The sequence below is a fragment of the Lates calcarifer genome, linkage group LG21 (genome assembly GCF_001640805.2).
Source record: "Lates calcarifer isolate ASB-BC8 linkage group LG21, TLL_Latcal_v3, whole genome shotgun sequence".
Taxonomy (NCBI): Eukaryota; Metazoa; Chordata; class Actinopteri; family Centropomidae; genus Lates; species Lates calcarifer.
The window spans coordinates 10,738,156-10,756,939 of record NC_066853.1 but is presented as its reverse complement, the minus strand read 5'-3'; the positions used below and the strand labels follow the sequence as shown (position 1 = coordinate 10,756,939).

At 40.0% G+C, this 18,784-nt stretch overlaps 3 protein-coding genes, 1 long non-coding RNA gene and 2 other non-coding genes across 6 annotated transcripts; 3 read left to right on the top strand and 3 right to left on the bottom strand.

Annotated features, from left to right (window-relative positions):
• The first annotated feature begins 2,336 nt into the window (after positions 1 to 2,336).
• On the top strand, positions 2,337 to 5,563 carry im:7138535 (uncharacterized protein LOC797998 homolog). The gene is made up of 8 exons (XM_051065379.1): positions 2,337 to 2,504; positions 2,623 to 2,729; positions 3,417 to 3,542; positions 3,656 to 3,912; positions 4,028 to 4,111; positions 4,199 to 4,312; positions 4,778 to 4,924; positions 5,025 to 5,563. Exons 1-8 carry the CDS (start codon positions 2,428 to 2,430, stop codon positions 5,190 to 5,192), a joined length of 1,080 nt encoding a protein of 359 aa, XP_050921336.1. The 5' UTR covers positions 2,337 to 2,427; the 3' UTR covers positions 5,193 to 5,563.
• A 158-nt stretch (positions 5,564 to 5,721) lies between these two features.
• On the top strand, positions 5,722 to 8,508 carry chchd2 (coiled-coil-helix-coiled-coil-helix domain containing 2). The gene is made up of 4 exons (XM_018681217.2): positions 5,722 to 5,890; positions 6,655 to 6,907; positions 7,413 to 7,599; positions 8,079 to 8,508. Exons 1-4 carry the CDS (start codon positions 5,841 to 5,843, stop codon positions 8,087 to 8,089), a joined length of 501 nt encoding a protein of 166 aa, XP_018536733.1. The 5' UTR covers positions 5,722 to 5,840; the 3' UTR covers positions 8,090 to 8,508.
• Positions 8,509 to 8,684: 176 nt separating this feature from the next.
• phkg1a (phosphorylase kinase, gamma 1a (muscle)) lies at positions 8,685 to 15,425 on the top strand. Its single transcript, XM_018681215.2, has 10 exons — positions 8,685 to 9,020; positions 10,487 to 10,634; positions 11,765 to 11,943; positions 12,206 to 12,260; positions 12,358 to 12,423; positions 12,535 to 12,698; positions 13,423 to 13,513; positions 13,601 to 13,754; positions 13,870 to 13,995; positions 14,233 to 15,425. The coding sequence occupies exons 2-10, from the start codon at positions 10,552 to 10,554 to the stop codon at positions 14,497 to 14,499; spliced, it is 1,185 nt and encodes a 394-aa protein (XP_018536731.1). The 5' UTR covers positions 8,685 to 9,020; positions 10,487 to 10,551; the 3' UTR covers positions 14,500 to 15,425.
• Positions 15,426 to 15,472: 47 nt separating this feature from the next.
• LOC108886381 (uncharacterized) lies at positions 15,473 to 17,901 on the bottom strand. The gene is made up of 6 exons (XR_001961441.2): positions 17,733 to 17,901; positions 17,205 to 17,282; positions 16,554 to 16,634; positions 16,021 to 16,116; positions 15,683 to 15,744; positions 15,473 to 15,593 (listed from the first exon to the last, which is right to left on the bottom strand). It is a non-coding gene; the product is annotated as an uncharacterized LOC108886381 (long non-coding RNA).
• On the bottom strand, positions 15,836 to 15,974 carry LOC127139090 (small nucleolar RNA SNORA15). The gene has a single exon (XR_007808978.1). It is a non-coding gene; the product is annotated as a small nucleolar RNA SNORA15 (small nucleolar RNA).
• LOC127139088 (small nucleolar RNA SNORA15) lies at positions 16,376 to 16,516 on the bottom strand. The gene has a single exon (XR_007808976.1). It is a non-coding gene; the product is annotated as a small nucleolar RNA SNORA15 (small nucleolar RNA).
• Positions 17,902 to 18,784: the final 883 nt, after the last annotated feature.

The following is an 18,784-nucleotide window of genomic DNA, read 5'->3' as shown; positions in this document are numbered from 1 at the left end:
GAAAAAAGACCCTTGTTCCATGTTGGCATAATCATTCACTCCCTCCAGGCCAGATTTCAGTAGATGCACCTTTAACAGCAGTGACAGCATGATAGTCCTTGCAGGACGTCACTGTGTTACTCACTCTCCCTCATCCGGTAAGCGCTCAACAAGTGCATGATCGTGGCTGCCAAAGAAGGGGGGTGTCTGCTCGCTTTGTCTGGCTGCTTGCCAGAGGTCAAAGGTCAGCCCCCACAAGGTTTCACAGAGCAGGGGGCAGTGTCGGGGGAATAAAAGACAAGGCATCCTGACGCATGGCAAGGCTTTTGTTGTCAGGGAGGCCGCGTCTTCTGTACATATGGCAGCAGGGACCATGCAAACGCAGAAACACTGTACACAGAGGCTCGGTACGCCTTGCTGCCATTGTCTTCATTGTTCCTGTTCAGTTTATTGGCTGCTGCTGGAGGGGTGCTTGTGCCGTAAGCGTGACGAGGTGTCTCATGTACCGCCTGTAGTGAAGGCCACATGTGGTCAAACAGTGCACGCAAAGGAGCTGAGGCCTCTTGGAGTCAGGCACAACAACACATTCAGACAAAGCTGGTGAAGCAGACGTCAGAGGGAGGGACAGTCTTGTTAGGCATTGGGGAAAAGAAGGCGGCTGACTCTCACAAAAGATGAATAACAAGTACTTTGAACACTTATTACAATAAAAAAAAATGACACCTTGTTCTACTGAGTCAGAGGACTATCCCACTTTGGTTTCTTAGAGTGATAGAGCTGCTTAAGTTCAAGGCTTTCTGCTGTGTGAGCTGCTGCAGGAGGTGTGGAGACGTTGACTTGACAACCATAAAAGCCTGGACGATGTTTTAAATCAAGAGTTGCCGGTGCTCCCTGACAACAATATTACTGTATATAACACTCGCTTGTGTGCTCAACCCGCTCCACTGAAGCAAACATTAGCTGCACTGCCTGCATCAGCAAGACCTGTGACGGTGTGGAGAGTGCTGAGTGAGCCAAAATGAGGCTCAGAGTAAAGGGTGCATAAATATTAGGAGAATTGATTATGATAAATATGAGGAGAAAACTGTAGCTGTGCCAAGACATGGTGAGTGATACTATATATCATGATTCAGAAAAGAGAGAGCGTTCATGCTCATCCACTGGACCTGAATACTTCACCGAGCTCTAACTAGACTGAAAGAGCTGAATGTTGGGATTCAGAGAGGATGAAGTCTGTGTTTGACAAATACTTGTGTGTTAATTTCACATATCCATATATTTACATGACTGAGGAGAGCTGCTTAAAGAACACATTAAATGTAAGCAGTGGCAGAATTTTACTGTGAATACAAAGTACAGCAAATTTATATAATGTCTCAGATTAGCTTCTTAAAGAGAGTCACAGTCTTATCTATATAGTTTTATTGAATTGTTATGGAGATGGAGCTAATTTTAATACTTTCATATGGCACTCAATCATGTCTTCCAGTCCAAATCTCCAAAAATAACTAGAAACTAAAACACTAATATACTAATAAAATAAAGGTAGTGCAGTAAAAAGTACAATAGTACAATGTCAGTGCAAGTGAAATAAAAGTATTAAGTAGCATAAAATGGAAATACTCAACGAAATACCTCTAAATTGCAGTACTTGAATAATGTACTTTGTATTCCACCTGTGAAGACATGTAGTGTTACTTTATCAAAGACCTCTAGTGACATCTAGTGGATATAAAATACATCACAATTTAACAGGACTGAAAATAAAGAGAGTGTGAATTAACATGTTAAAACATTGAGGTGTTTTTAATCAAAACAGTTTCTTATGAGACTGGTGAGGGAAAACATCAAAATATCATAGGGAAGGTTAATCAGACTTGACTTTAATCTTCGTTTCTTCTCTTTTACAGATTTATTCCTGTTTTATGGCACTCCTGTGACTCCTAGTCCAGACAGTTTACAGTTTTTGAAAATTAAGTGAATTTTTTTTTTCTTCAATAAGAAAAAAATCTACTAACAATCTAAATCCAAAATATAGAGACGACTAAAGCTTATGTACTCAGATGGTCATTCATGTTGTATCTAATACCAATTTTTCTCTTTCCCTTTGACAATATATTTTTATTTTATATATTTCTATTTTTTAGAATTTCATTTCATTGTTTAAATTCTTAGTCTGACTTTTTAGAGTGACGGCAAGATCTAGTGTATTATATAAATCCCCTTTTCTTTTAATTAATTCACATTTGTCTTACCCAAGAGAGATTTATTTGTATTATTATTAGTTTTATTTTTATTCACGTATATATTTACACTTCACTTCCTACACACTCCGGCCTGCAGGTGGCAGTGTGAGTCCCGCCATTAGACACTGTAAAAAGAGGAAGCACAAGCTGTAAACACGTTTGAACTTCGGGTATTTGAGAAGAGCTTGACGCGAGGGAATAGATGTCAGTTTGTTGTTTACCAGTACCAGTAACTATGGAGAGAAGCGTGGAGACAGTTTCAGCCATTAAAGCTTTAGGGTAAATCACGTTTAAATGCTTTTGTTCTTTCTGCAAGGTCACCACCCCTCACCTGTTAATTATACTCTGGTATTTCCAGTACATCTGATCTCACCTGTCGGCTTTACTCCCTGCTCAGGTACCCGGGCGGGTCCTGCCTGACACGGTGCAAATGTGACGAGCTTCCCTGTCCGCTGCTCACCTGGCTGTCTGAAGAGCTGAGAACCACCTGTCCGGAGCTCCGAGGTGGGAAACTACAGCTCAGGTTTAATTATAATCCTCTGTCGTGATGAGTGTAGCTCAATAAACTGTAATGATCCAGTCAGACCTCCCAGGCCAGAGTGTTTTTAGTTACTTTGGTCCTTTGGGATCTGTTATAGCTGTGTCCACGTTTAAAAGCTAAACGAAAACTATTCTATTTCCTCAGGCTTATGATAAGTTACTGTATGTGCCGTGTGCATGTCAATGTTAGTGTGTGTGGGATGGCTTTTAGGTTTTAATAGTTTATTTTCCCTTTGTTGTTGTTGCGTTGTCTTACAGTATGATTATGGTGGTTTTTGTACATTTGCTGCAGTATACATTTCATCAGGACTGCAGCTAACAATAATTTGTATGTGAAATTGTATGTAAGAAAATAGCATCAAACCCCATCATGATTTCTCAAAGCTTAAATCGACACATTCCAAAGGTGAAACCAGGAATTATTTACGTTCATGGAGCTTGAGCAATATTGCAATAAAATTTTAGTTAAATGATTAATCAGTTACTAGCAATTCAAGCAGCTACTCATTTCAGCTCTGCCTGTAAATGTAAAACACAATGACTTATTACAACTTACTATTAGTTTCATCTATGACTCACCTGCTGATTAATAATCATTTCAACTCTAAAATGCTCTAAATAAAAATTCCTTACCTTATCTTTTTTTTGCAGACTCGGGTGGGACAGGTGACGTCTTGCTCATGGGAGAGCTGAGAAATTTACTATCGGACATGTCCTCTCCCCTCACTGTGCTGGCTTCAGAGGTGCTGGAGCCATCTGGTCTAAACAAAGTCACTGGTGAGAAGTAATACATCCTGTCCTGTAGATGTAGATCTCAGATGATTGTGGTGCCCATGGATTTGTTCATTTACTGCACATTGTCCTAAAAAAATTACTACTCCATCCCTCAGAGTTCCTTGTGTCAGAATTGCAAGCAGCTCACATGATCAAGCATAAGGAATCACATCCTGAGGACAAGACGCCAGGAGAGGAGTCTGAAAAAGAGCAGCGGGTTAAAGATCACAGCCAGGAACTCACTGAGTTTTGTGAGGATGATGATGATTCTGACAAAGACAGAAGGAAGGCTGAGGCGCAGGCAGAGTGGATATTACTGCTGCATGCTCTTGACATGGACACCACCTCTCAGTTTGCAGATGTGATGAGTGAAGTAAGGCTGATTTAAAAAAAAAAAAAAAAAAAAAAAGAACGAAAGAAAAAAATGCAAAAGTCATGATTATACATGCAAGAATCACGTAAAGATTTTCAATGTCATTTTAATCCAGGTGGAGGCCAGGCTTGCTCGTCTACCAGGTGGAGGCATCATGGACTCTCTTCTTAACACCAGCCTCAGCTCAGAGCAGTGGGTAAGTTTCCAGGGCTGTTATCAGCTCATTAAACGTCATCTGTGACTCTAACGTCAGCATTTCAACACTTTTTTTCTGTTTCTCAGGGTACAAGTTAAAAAGATCAATCAACATCTGTCAAAGGACTATCATTGTCGACGGCAAATGATGATTAAGCGATTTCAGGTTACACTTGAGTCGTTTGCATGGGGCGAAAAACAAAAGGTAGGCATGTTAAATCACTGCACTTGTTCCATTTTACTCAGTGGAAAATGGCAATCACAAGCAGCTCTATTTCTACATTTCTACATCTCATGTGAGAGAAAAAGTCATAGAATTGTCAGATTTATCAGGCTTCATCCTCTAGGGAGTATGAATGTCTGTACAAATTGTCATGGTCACCTATCATGTTTTAGTTTAATTTTATATAGAGTTAGAGAGTTTAGAATTAATTTTTTGGCTCCACTATTTCAGTCTGGACCAAAGTTATGGAGCCAACATTGGCAGCAGTGTTGTTAAAAAGAAATTACTGCTGGTGACTTTTTTGTCACTCAGTTAGTCAACTACTTGTTTCAGCACTTATCAAAATGTATCTGTTGTTGCTGCAGATCGGCTGTGGATGCTACAGAAGCATCATTATGCATCATGATAAAATCAATTGTCCCAGTTCAGTCAGTCCTTTATTTACAGGAGCGCAGTGCAGTGCTTGCCTCAGTGCCTCCTCTTGCATCCTTCGCCTGCTCTTCCCGAGTGTCCCCGTCTCTTCTGCTTGCTGCCAGAGAGGATCAGTCCTTCATTGAGCCAATAAAGGCTGGAACAGGCACAGCAGTGTACAAGGTACAACTGTAAATAGTTATAAACCATACCTGTGAGTGTGAATGCAGATGTCTGTAGCTGAGAGTGCAAATGCTTTCTAATTTTTCTTTGGTGTCACCAGATACGAATGGGCAGCGTACCTGACAGAGGAGGACGACCAGGGGAAATTGAACCACCGATGCCGATGTGGGGAGAGCGAAGGACGCAAGGAAACCGGTCGGGAAGAGGAAGTGGACACCATCAACGGCGTAAATTTTCAGATAAGAAAAAGAAAGGGAAAAAAGAGTAGCATGTCTTTCTCTTTGGCTTTACTGCTTAATATGAGAAATAAACGATCATTTTCCTTTATTTAAATACTTATTATGAAATGAAATATGGCTGTAGAATGCTATACACAAATTTAATTTTATAGTTATAAATGTATGTCTAATTTGTAGTTATAGTACACAGACACACCAGACGGTTTCACATTTCTGAAATATATTGACATTGCTATAAGGTACTGGTATGTAACCAGATATTTTTGTATGACTTTTGTTGATATGAAATAACAAAACAGAAAAATAATTCTTGATTTATTTTTTTTTAACATGTTGGCTTGGCACATCTGTAGATTTTTGTTGGTTCATTTACTCAGGAATAAACCTAGTAAACACCTAACATTTGTTGTAATTTTCTGTGTAATGTTGGTAATGCGTTTATGCTTAAAATAGCCCAGCAATGACTGTTTACATTTTTTAGCGAGAAAACATACATGTAACTGAATTATGAAAGCACCCCCTATGGTTCCGCCATACAGGAAGTTACCCGGTATACAAATGATGTAACACATGGAAAGTTCCGGACTAACTAAAGGTCGAGTTAACGTGACAGCAGCTGAACACTACGTCTGTTTTTATCAACCAGAAAAACTAATAAATATACTAACAATTTAAAAATGCCGAGAGGAAGCAGAAGCCGGACATCCAGGATGCCCCCTCCAGCCAGGTAACATTTAATAATCAATACCATTTATCAGTTAAAGTTGTTGAAACGCTGCGAGGATGGTGTGTGAATTAGCGAACATGCTAGCGGCTTTAAGTAACGTAACAGTGCTGTGTGTTAGCCAGTAGCCTGTGATTAACAGCTGTAACTTTTATATAATTATTATCTTTTCACGCTTAAATGGCGTGAAACCGCAGCTTGATATCATGTCACTGATAAAAGGAGTGAAGGTCACGGTGGATATCAGTGTTTACCCGTTGGCCTTAATTTTTTTAATGGCTTTTAAATAAACTACATTACAGGCAGCTAAGATCAGCTTCCCTTAAACTTATAGCTAATGTTTCACAAGAGGGTTATACTTGCTTTTTGCCTTAACTAGTTTGTTATCATATTCCTATTACTAAACATATATTCGTCAAATATTGACCCGTGTTATCCAGATTAAGAAGTATTACATGAAAGCTTTGGACTAAATAATTACGTTTCACGTATTTTTATTTCATTTTTATGCTAAACTTACCTCCACAGAAGATCTCATAACAGTGACCTGAAACGACCCCATATGCCACTGCCACATACAGTTTTCACACTGACCTGTTACAGCACTGATATATTCTACTGCTCTATCACACTGCACAACACTTTACCATTTGTGATTGCTGAAGTCTTCTTTACAATTTAACTTGATGTTTGCAGTTAACAGAGACACAGTAGAAATGGTATCAGTGTGCATAGATTGAACATTTAAACAAATTTTCTTTCCACAGTCGGGCACCGCCATCACCACCACCTATGGCCAGGGCTGCACCCCCTCCCCCCAGTGTTCCAATGCAGGCTCCTCCGTCTGCTGTGGGTGCTCCAGCCGCAGCACCCAGGCAGCCGGGTATGTTTGCCCAGATGGCGTCTACAGCTGCAGGTGTGGCAGTGGGCTCTGCTGTAGGACACACCATCGGCCACGCCATGACTGGAGGCTTCAGTGGAGGACACTCAGAGCCTGCCAGGCCTGACGTCACATACCAGGTAAATAAACTCAGATCTCAGGACTTTAATAGCATCTGGGCAGATTAGCGTGTCTGACACACGGTAGGTAGGTCATGAGTGACTGAAATAGGTGTGTGTGTATGTGTATATTTGGGGATTGGTAGAGGAAGCACAGCAGTGATGAAAGAAACATCACAGTTGCTGTAATACACAGATCAGTGCAATAACTGAGTTTGATAAGCAATAAATAAAGGTTGAAGCAGCTATGATTTACACACTTTATCCAGGTTATCCTTCTTTCAGAAAGACTACCAGGAGTTAGTGCTACTTGATAAGAGCTGGATCTCTTACCTGTATTACTCTGAGCTTTGTCTGCTTTTTGTTGGTGTTTTTAGAAGATGGCACTTTTTTATCATTGTGTTACAAATGGAAACAAATGTTTACATGGAGAGGTCTGTTTTGGGTACACCTGCAGCTGTTTGTCATCAGTTAACATGAACTTATAGATGTGTGAATAACCCAATCATCTCCTTGTGTCTTTCAGGAGCCGTACCAGGCTCAGCCCATGTACCAGCAGCAGCCACAGTCCATGTACCAGCAGGAGGCTCCTCAGCAGCAGCAGGCATGCTCCTATGAGCTCAAACAGTTCATTGAGTGCGCCCAAAACCAGAGCGACCTCAAACTGTGCGAGGGCTTTGGTGAAGTGCTGAAACAGTGCAGGTTCGCTAATGGTGAGTATTACTTGGATTTAATAACCTATGGATTTATATCTCAATGTTAGGTGTATCACAGGCCACTAATGTTAATGTCATTATAATTTTTGTTAATTTGTCTTTGAAAGCCAGTTCAACACAGTTTAGGTTTTACCCTCGCTCTTATTTTCTACCACATCAGCACATTATCTCTGCTGTCTTGGTTTTGCTGTTTGCTGTATTTTTATACTTGATTTAACACATGAGGAGGTTTTGTATAAGCACTTAGTCATCCAGACATCATAACCAAATGACTTTACACTGAGCACACAGGGTTCTGATGTAATATGTTGCAGGACCCAGTGTGGCCATAGGGGGGAGTAGCTTTAAAGGTTTTATGAATGCTTTATATAACCAGCTTCTTTTTCTTGTAATGTGTGTTTTTTTAATATATCAGATAAGTTATTATAAATAACAGGCTGATTGAAAACGTAATTAAACTTTTCTTTTCTCCACAGGTCTGTCTTGAGATGGAGACAAAACCCCGGAGAGTGAAGAGCACGTACAACACTGCAATAAGCAACTCTACTGGATACTAACTGGGTGTGATTCACAAGCGAACAATAAACAGGCTTTATTTTGACAGTTGATTATCATCAGATAAAACAAGTAATTGTATTCATTTCTCAGGAGAGTGCTGCAGAGCTTGTAATCATAGTCTTATAAATAATGTTTATATATATTTGGTGTTGCATGTTTTGAGTTGATTTCAGTTGTCAGTGTTTTTCATCAGCTTTAGTGCTTTTAATTTAAATTTCCTCTCATATATTTCAAAGTGAACTGTTAGTAGAACATGATAACTTAGTTTCCATTTCCTGGGTAATAGGAGTCCACAGTTTTATTGCAACAAGTTTAGGTTTAAAAATAATAAAGCACTTGGATCATGAATGCAGTGTGATGTGTGATGATTTATTTCACTGCCTGTCCAGACAGAGCACATTATCACACTGTACTCTTCAAGAAACATTTCTATTTTTACACGCCGTGTCTTTAATTAGACTACAAAGTGGGGATACCACGGCGGTCCAGCACCTGTCGTGTCACTCTAGCCTCACTGCACACCCCACAAACTGATCGCTGCTTGTGAAGTAAAGTTGGTAATGAAGGACAGCCCTGCCTCGGTAAATGTCTCCTGGTGAGAGCGGGAGCTGCGGGGTGTCACTTCACGGATCTGGTTTTTGTGTGGAGGCGCGCTCAGAGTGTGCCGCCGCTGTGGAAGCAACGATTTATTTTTGGCATCTGACATTAGAGCTCACCCTTCATGCAATGGCAGGAGCAGCCCCACAAAGCAGCGACGGCACCGGCGTCTGACCGGACCTCTTTGTTTGTCCTCTTACACTTTGTGAACAAACCGAATATTAATGATGCTTCATATCAGGGACTGAACTGTGCGAGACACGGTGAGTGATCGAGCGCTTTGTCCTGGTTTCTTTAATGTTTTTTTTTTCTTTTTTTTTTTTTTTTTGCTTTATTGGAGCCCGCATAAGGTCAAATAGCGACAGAGGATGAGAGGGAGATCCAGTTTACACACTGTGGTACTTTGCTTTATTAGTCTGCACCCTGTGATATGTCGAGTATGACATTAAGTTCGGGACGAGAACTTGTTGTCTTGCTCCATAACAGTTTGTTCGCTTATCTGATCCCGTTGCAAGCAACATACGCAAGACAGCTGACATTACTCAAAACCTCTCACAGCACCGCTGCTATCGACACTGATAAAGGCAACATAAGCCCATAGTAATGCATCTTGGAACCCCCGAGAGCTTTATATCAGAAGAACAAGATGAAATGTGCATGAAACAAGTCATTTAAATTAGATCCACGGACCACAGGAGAGTCCTGCTCAGACAGATGGATAGCTCCTCCGTTATCTGTCTAGTCTGAGAAGCTGGTTTTCTTTTACAATTATTCCAAGAGAGACTTTTAGCTGGAATATGGGGTTATAAATACTCAGAGCAAAACTCTGCCATCTGATATGTGTCCCAGTAGAGAAGAAGCAACAATGTTGGTTATAGAGTTCAAGTTGGTCCTAATCTGAATGACTGTGTGAAATGAGAGTAGACTGCTGTGAGCACTCTGAGTACAGAATATAAAAACATCAACACATTCATGCTCCTTTATACCTATGCTCCACTACAGTAGCCTATAGAGGAAAATATTGTACTTTTTACTCCACTACTAATGTTTATAGTTATTAATTACTTTGTAGTTAAAGACTTTACTTCCAAACCATATGATTAGTTCATGAAAACTGATGTTGTCTTGTTAAAGATGAATCTACCCACAACCATATAAAGTAGCCGTCAGTGCAATCAGTGATTATTTCCATTTATGGTAGTCTGCAAATGATTTTTCTCAATTATTCAATAAATTGTTTAGTCGTTAGACACAGACAGTTATTCAAAGTGAAGAGAGACAATGTCTTCTCAGGCTTCTATTGTCCAGCCAGCATCTTAAACCCATTCAATTCAATTTACAATTATATCAAATAGAAAAGCAGCAAATCCTCACATTTGAGAATCTGTGGCCACCTAATATTTATATTTCTGCATAACATATGACTGAAACTGTTAGTTTTGACCATAGCTCAGTGGTCTCACCACAACCCAGTGCTGTTTACACACGAATGCATCAGCAAAGACAATATATCAATATAAACACTGAGGGAGCTCCTTATGCTCTATATTGAGTATTTTTGCTGATGATACTTCAGTCCTTTTATTTTAGTGAGGCCACCAGCGCCTACCAAATAATCCTCTTCAGAAGTGTTAATTTACCTCCACCTCTGATAAAATTGTCTCACCTGAAGCAGAGTTGTGTCAGTGAAAAGGTTGCTTGCCCCGTTGAACATGTTTTCTGTCTGCAGCCTGTTGTGAGCTGTAAGAGGAGAGCAGTTTTGTTCGTTTGGTGGTGAACCAGTATCGCTCCATCATGACCAAAGAGGAGGAGATCCCCGACTGGGTCGGAGCGAAGGAGTTCTACGACAAGTATGAGCCTAAGGAGATTCTGGGAAGGTACGTTCATAAAGCACACATGTCCGTGAGCCTGAAAGTGGGGGCAGGACCACCAGAAGGGATGCAAGCTAAATCTGAGGTGTTATGAGACACTTATATGACAATTTTACTTCTTTTTTGGCTCCAAAATCATTCAGATGAAAGGAATATTACACTGTCTTTGAAATGGTCACAACCAGGAGACATTTGTGACCTTTGATTTTAAAGGAACAGTTTAACATTTTTGAGAACTGCTCATTCACTTTATTGCTGAGAGTTGAATGAGAAAATTGATGCCGCTCTCATATTTATGCCTAAAAGTGACACACTCAGCACATTAGTAACATTCATTTGACTGAGACTTCAGTTTGAGCAGATATCCCTGTTGGTGTGGACAGTACAAGTTTCCCAGAAGTTCCCTGAGAAATGTCAGCAGTGCCAGAACCTACTCATTGTCATTCCCCACCATCTGTCAGACGGTGGTGCTGTTACGTAAACCGCAGTGTTCGAGGAGGCCGCATTCATTAACTTCAGCGTGTTTTTGGACAAAGGGTTTAGTGTTGAGAGCGGCCCCGGGGATTGGCCGGCGTGCTGACAGCTTACGTAATTTCACTCCCTTTCTCACATGCAGGTCACAAGGCCACCGGATGTGGACAATGTGCTCAGCTGCTAGTATTCTTCACATGGCTCTGGGTCGGAGAGTTTAGTCAGTTTAGCCTCTTTATACTGCTCACATTTAAGTTTCTCTTATGAAATCATGCTGTATATAGTTGAGATAGAATTGAATTAACTTAATCTTTTGCTGTTTTTCTGGCACTTCATGATAAACAAGACAAAAGCCAGCAGTGTGTATGAATACATTATCTATTAACCTGAAGGACACATTCCTCACTGTTTATACTTTGTCTGCCAGACTGATCAGATGCTATAAAAACATCTGGAAGGGGACTTTTCCAAGCATTTGGCTTTGATTTTGTCATCAAAAAAGATGGTAATATATGGGATAAAAACATGTAATGATGAAAGAAGCATCCATGTTGATGAGATTCCAGGAGTCCAACTAGAAACATCTGACGAGATAAGTAAACTGACAACGCTATAAATAAGGAGGCTGATGTGTTTTTTTTTTTTCTTTCTTTCTTCTTCCTCAGGGGAGTGAGCAGCGTGGTGCGGCGCTGCATCGACAAACGGACGTCTCAGGAGTATGCTGTGAAGATCATCGACATCACCCCCTCGGACAAGATGAACCCACAGGAGATCGAGGAGATCAGAGAGGCGACGGTGAAGGAGATCGACGTCCTCAAGAAAGTCTGTGGACAGGAAAACATCAGTGAGTAATGCACCCCCTCACCCCAGACAGATCTGAAACATTATATTTACTAAACATTATATTTGAAAGAGTCCAGAATAAGAGTCTTACAAAACTCAAAGAGAGGTTGTTTGGCCTTTGTCCCTCTGGCCTGACAAAGAGGTCAGCTGTGAAGTGTGCTGGCATTTGCTCCCAAGTGATCCACATTATCTCCTGAACTTAAGTCCTCTTTGTTTTGTCCTGATTAAATACTGACTGTGCCTCATGTGTCTCTGTTCTCCAGTACAGCTCAAAGACTGCTATGAGTCCAAAGCCTTCTTCTTCTTGGTTTTTGACCTGTGAGTGTCACATCTCAAGTTTTACATGACTAGGTTTTAAGCTAAAAAGCAGTGCCTGTGCAAAAGTTTTATTGTCTTTCCCACCCCCCCACCCCAGGATGAAGAGGGGTGAACTTTTTGACTACCTCACAGAGAAAGTCACTCTGAGTGAGAAGGAAACCAGGTTAGTGAGTGTGTTGTTTCACTATTTGACTGTTTACTAAGACAAAAGTGATGAATTATCATAATGTTTTAAAGGCTGTTTGAAAGAGTTTTTGGTGTGTGTTGGTTTCAGGAAGATCATGCGTGCTCTGCTGGAGGTGGTCCAATATCTCCACTCCCAGAACATCGTCCACCGGGACCTAAAGCCTGAGAACATCCTCTTAGACGACCACATGAACATCAAACTCACCGACTTTGGCTTCGCCGTGCAAATGCAGCTGGGACAAAAGCTCAAAGGTCGATAAGAGAGTTGCATTATTACAGAATTTTTCTGAAGAGCTAATAAATTTAATCTCAGACAGACAAACTGATCTCTATACCTCTACTTAACAATATCAGGGGTTGACTGATGATTAAATGCGGATACAGCAGCATATTCAGTTGAGGATCGCTTAGTGTCCTCATTCAGTAAAGTTACTATGCTTACAACCCCTAGTGCACTTTCCAGTACACCAGCTGCTGGTGGTCGGTGGATAATCTGGGTCTGGTTGCGCAACATGCTCCCCTCTCTCTTAGCTGCTCTTACAAAGGTTAAGATGCAACAGGACACTTGGAGCACACTGACCTTTCCAAATAGACTCCTCATTAATAGTGGGAACTGGCAACTGTCTAATGGAGCTGTACATCATCTTGTAATTTTGCTTAGTTAGTAAATACAGTATGTGAGGTGCTTGTTAGATTTGAGCTTTCAAAAGGTGATTTTACTTCCATTGGAGTAATATTCTGACTGTAAGATATTAGCACTCTTTTCACCTCTGCTCATGAGATTAAACTGCTTTTTGAGAAATAGTTTTCAACAAGTCGACACTGACTTCTCTCTCACATGTAAAATCCCTTTGTAATGTTCACAGACAGAACCCAGATTGTTTTACAGTTACACAAAAAGGTTTGTATTGCCCCAAGAAACACATTATGTTTTACAGCAATTAATCATTTCTATTTTGATTTGTCTGTAATATAGAGGTGTGTGGGACCCCTGGATACCTCGCTCCTGAGATCATCGAATGCTCCATGGACACAGGACACCAAGGATATGGGACTGCTGTGGACATGTGAGTATGTATTATATGTATATATATATATAATGATATATATAATAAACACTTTGTAAATTGGATTGTCCTGTTTCATGTTTGCAGATGGAGTTCAGGGGTGATCATGTACACGCTGCTTGCAGGCTCTCCGCCCTTCTGGCACAGGAAACAGACGCTGATGCTGCGTATGATCTTGTCTGGGAGCTATGACTTCTCATCTCCAGAGTGGGAAGACCGCTCAGACACTGTTAAAGATTTGGTAGGTTTTATCCCCACCTCTACTCTGCAGTTGGTGACCTAAAAAGGTGAAGTTGCAGTAAGTTTTTAATTATACAACAATTAAAAAAACCAAACCCTCCATGTGGTTTCCTTAGATCTCCCGCATGCTGGTGGTGGACCCGAAGCAGCGTTTCACAGCCACAGATGTTCTCAACCACTCGTTCTTTTCACAGTATGTGGTGGATGAAGTGCGACAGTTCAGTCCATACAGACGTTTCAAGGTGAGATGAAAGACCTTTTTGGGAACCTGTTTTTCTTGTTCTCTGTTGCAATCAGCTATTAATATATAACATACCACTGATTGTGTTGTTACCTTCCATCGTGCAGGTTTGATTTTCTGGTCTGACAGGAAACATAACCCATGAATGTATTTCTTTTAATGTTTACTGATATTGGTTGCTTTGGACATGTACATTGTGTGTCGAGATGCAAACAAGATCCAAAACTCTCTCCATCAGGTCATTTGCATGACTGTGCTCGCCACAATGAGAATCTACTGCAATTACCGCCGCGCCAAGCCCGTCACCAAGGAGGTGATCAAGAGCGACCCGTACGCCGTCAAGCCCATCCGCAAGCTCATCGACGCCTGCGCGTTCAAGATCTATGGCCACTGGGTGAAGAAAGGCCAAGCTCAGAACAGAGCAGCACTTTTTGAGAACACTCCCAAGGCCATCCTGCTGTCCATAACTTCTGAGGCAGATGAGCCAATGCACCACATCTGGTAACAAGCACTTGTTCCTCAGGGCAAATCTGCAGGAGCTTAAACTGGGATACACTTGTACTGTGTGTGGCTTCTCATACCTTTCCCCATTGGGCGAAAAGGCTCATTTAATTATGCTTTTAATATGGACAGCATATTCTCTCATGAATTTTAAAGCAGTATTCACCACTACAGTGCTATTATTTTACCTCAAGAACTGCCAAGTGTGGCAAATAAGACATCTGGAACATCACCGGTAAGAGGATGTGTCACTGTTTAAGTTTGCTTCCTGTCGTAAAAATAGAAACAAATGACAGATTGACTAGTTATAGAATGTGTTTTAGAGAACGTATTTAATTTTAAATTACCCTGTTGTCAATTGTACATGCTTGCATTGCATTGATGCTTGTTTGAGGCAAAAGGAGCCAGAAGCCATTTTGTATTATCAGAGACTGTTTAACACTATGAAACAATCTCCATATGTCAAAAGTGGACTCGTGGTTCCTGCCTTGTCTCTTACTGTATGAAACATAAAACTTATCCTGATGTGCTCTTCAACATTAGAATATAAATTTCAGTTTTAAATGGTCATGTTTATATTATTATAGTATTGATTGATTTCTGGTTGTATAAATATACCAACATGTTCAACATGTTCCATGTGTTGTAATGAAATATACATATTTGTTTTCTTAGAACTGTGAAACCTTGGCTTAGCAGCTAAAACAAAACCTGTGGAAATAACTTCATAATATAACTGACTGGAATATGAAACGGTGAACCTGCATACTTGAACTGGCACTGCTTTACATTTTTGTGTATTGTGTGGCTATTAGATCATTATGCAGGATGTATTATACTTGTAGCAGCTTCAAGGGAAGTTTTAAAGATGACAGCACTTTCAAATTTATGCTATGAATTTATTTATTAAAACTTGCATTTAATTTAAAATCCAAGTTTCTTTCTCCAACTACTCCAACAAGAAGACCCATTCTGAACACAGTTAAAGGTTTATTATAAATGAGTGTGGTACATTCACATCCGCAGCATCCTGAATGTAACAGATTCAAGGGCAGACAGTGCTACTTTCTGATACAAGATGTGCTTCACATTATGGAGCTATGGGTGAAAAAGTAAACAGAAAAACATCTTGAGTTAAACACATCACGCAGTGAGATAATAATTACTTTGACATTTCATTTTCTTACCATATGAAAGGAGTAAGTAAAGTTTTCCCACAGCCCTGCTTCAGAAGCTGACTCTGGTTGCTCTGCATAATTTAAGCAAAACAGAGGGAAAAAAAATCACTCCAAACCCAACAGCAACTATTGCAGAGCAGCATCTTCAATTTCAGAATGCATCATTGTACTCATTCCTGTACAGCTGGATGAGGCTCAGGGCACAGCACTCATCCTGTCATTTAGCAGAAATGAGACGAGACTTTTGCATGGTGTCTGACTGTATCCACCACAGACCAGCTGGAACAGAATTCGGCCATGCCTCATCCGTAACTACAAATAAAACTGATATAGCATGTCAAACATACCATCCTCAGGCCATTTTTCATAGACTGGAGGTCAGTCAGCTGCGTGACTGAGTGTGCTTTACTTCACTTCTCCATTAAGATATATCCTGACACATGCTGGAACAAAAAGAGTAAAACAGAGGATATGAGATGAATTTGTCTGCTGAGATAATACAGACACAAGAAATCACTCAGACACACACTTTAGACCAGGGTGTATAAAGTGGATCTATGGTTACTGTTTGACAAAAATATTAACTTGTCAAAATATATAAATTAATATGTAGACTGTATGTCTCTGTCGATTAAAACGATATTCATTCGCAGGCTTGTAGATATAATCATATACAAACTAATATTCAAGCTGGTAACACATTGCTGTATTCACTCTGACATAAGAATGAAGCACATAATAAGCACTCTTCTCCTGTTGTTGAGTCAGTGTGTGAAAACAATCATTTAGCATGGTGTCTGACTGTATTTACTATTTCAAGAGTAAAACAGAATTCAGCCATGCATTCAAATACATGATGTTATTACCAACAATGAGTTACCTCTCCATGTTTGTCCTTTCAGCTCTGTAAGGATCAACAATCCCATCTTCACACACTGATCCTCAGCAGCATGAATCAGTTCTATGTAAGGAGAGAAGATGTCAGCTCAATAACAGAAAGCAGGTTAATGTTACACATTAAGATGTTTACTGACCCAGGTTTAGCTGCACAAATTAGACTGGTGAGTGCTTGGTATGAAAACACGATGGAGGTTAAATGTTGACAAAGACCAGAGGACACATCTGGGCTTAAGAGATCTATGTCCATACAAAGCATTTAAAGAGTGCTTTGGCTCAAGAGCTGAACTGCTCCAAAGCAAGACAATAACCAGAGATATATCATTAAGTAGGAAATTTCTCAGTTACTTGCTGTAGCTTTGTTTGATGTTAAAGAATATTACTTTATTAGTTTATTGTGATGAAAATTAAATAAGTAATGTAACACTTGTGCATACACTTGTGGCCCAGCTACAGAAAAGGTTTTCCACCATGTTACCTTACCACACCCTGGAAGAAGCATAAATTATGCCCAGATTATATTCTACAAAACGTGTCTTTGCTGTATCATTCACTCTGTTGACTTGACAAACACTAAGTACACTTTCTCCTCTTGTATTATGATAAACATCTATGATAATCTGCCCCTCCTCACCTCTGCCGCATGGTCTGTGACTTTAAGGATCAAGGCTCCTCCATGTTGAATAGGCTGAAGGTCTTCTCCAAGGTGATCCTGTGATTTGATCATAAAACAAGAGGTGCACAAATATTTAACCCAATTGAGAGCAATGTTTTATTTCTATACGCACATTCAGAGTGACTTTCTAAATTTCTAACTGGGAATATTTACTGAGGAAGTTTTAAACCTAGCAAGTCTTACCATATTGCAGCCTTGAGCGGTCCTTCAAATTAGTTACACTAATTACACAACATTTAAGAGTTTACAGAGGCTTGATTTCTGTTGTGGACCAAACTAAAACACCTAGTCCAGTCAAATATCACAGCCCTGCACTTGCAATGGTCTGCCATAAAAATACTCAGAAATACTTACAGGTTTCTGCATGTGTCTGACCACATGCTTTCCTAGCTACAGAAGCTAACGTATTTCACGTGTATATCCAAAAGCTTATCAAAGACATTTGACCTGCTCGCTGAAGTAAACTGTCCTGACATGCAAACTCACATTTTCCTCGGGACCCAGGTCAGGTTTCGAAGCAAACCAGGACGACAAACAGCGGTATTTTATAGCCAAGCTACATTAAAGGCAACATACTATAGCATCCCCAGGCTTCAGTTTCTTCTTCATGGTCGTTTTTCGTCCTCCTCTTCTTCTTCCATCCTATGGCATTTGCAGTCAGCTTCCGGCCCGTTACCGCCATCATCTGGTGGAGACATTTTTAAGGTCAGGGTAATGTCTTTGGAGGCTGTCCGTTTTCCTTAAAATTTGATTTAGGGCGTGTCTTATCTGCTATTAGAAAATTAGAGTATTGTTTAAATGCATTTGTGCTATTCATGTTTTCATTTTAATACTTTAAAAAAATTATCTCACTAATTCTGCCACCTCAGTTATCTCAATGGGATATTCCAATTTCTTAAATAAACAATATTACAACTTCTTTAAATACTCCAATGTTGCAGCTAATTCAGAGCAGATATCCTATATTTTCCTTCTTGAAACTAAAGTCTCTATATAAAGAAACAAGAATGGCAAATGCCATCATGTGTCTGTATCTGTGTGATATTATTGTAGAATAAGATTATACTGTACTTCCATGATAATTCAGTTTGTGAGACCTTCCCCTCACACAAGCGACTACTTTATTGTTGTTTGGTTTTGACTTTTTTTTTTTTTTTTTAAATAAAATGGGCTGACAATATAAAGTACCACACATCATATAAGCACCATACTGTGCATTATGTTTAGACAATCTAAAAGTTATCCGTATTGGATACAGTATAATGTTAGAATTTGTGTTTCAATCATCTTCGAAGAACCAAAACATCCAGACATTGTCAATTCATCAAAATTATAACCTGGATAAATCGGTTATCCATGTAAGAACTGGGCCCAAGTTTGCGCCAACTTCTTGGCTGGGACCCCCACAGGCTGCTGTCAATTAGACTATAAATCAAGCCAGAATCAGTTCTTCCTGAAAAGTCAGCTTCGTAATAAAAAAAAACCCACTTTAAAATGGAAGGATAGCAGATAAAACTCTGCTAAAGTACAGTTTCGCT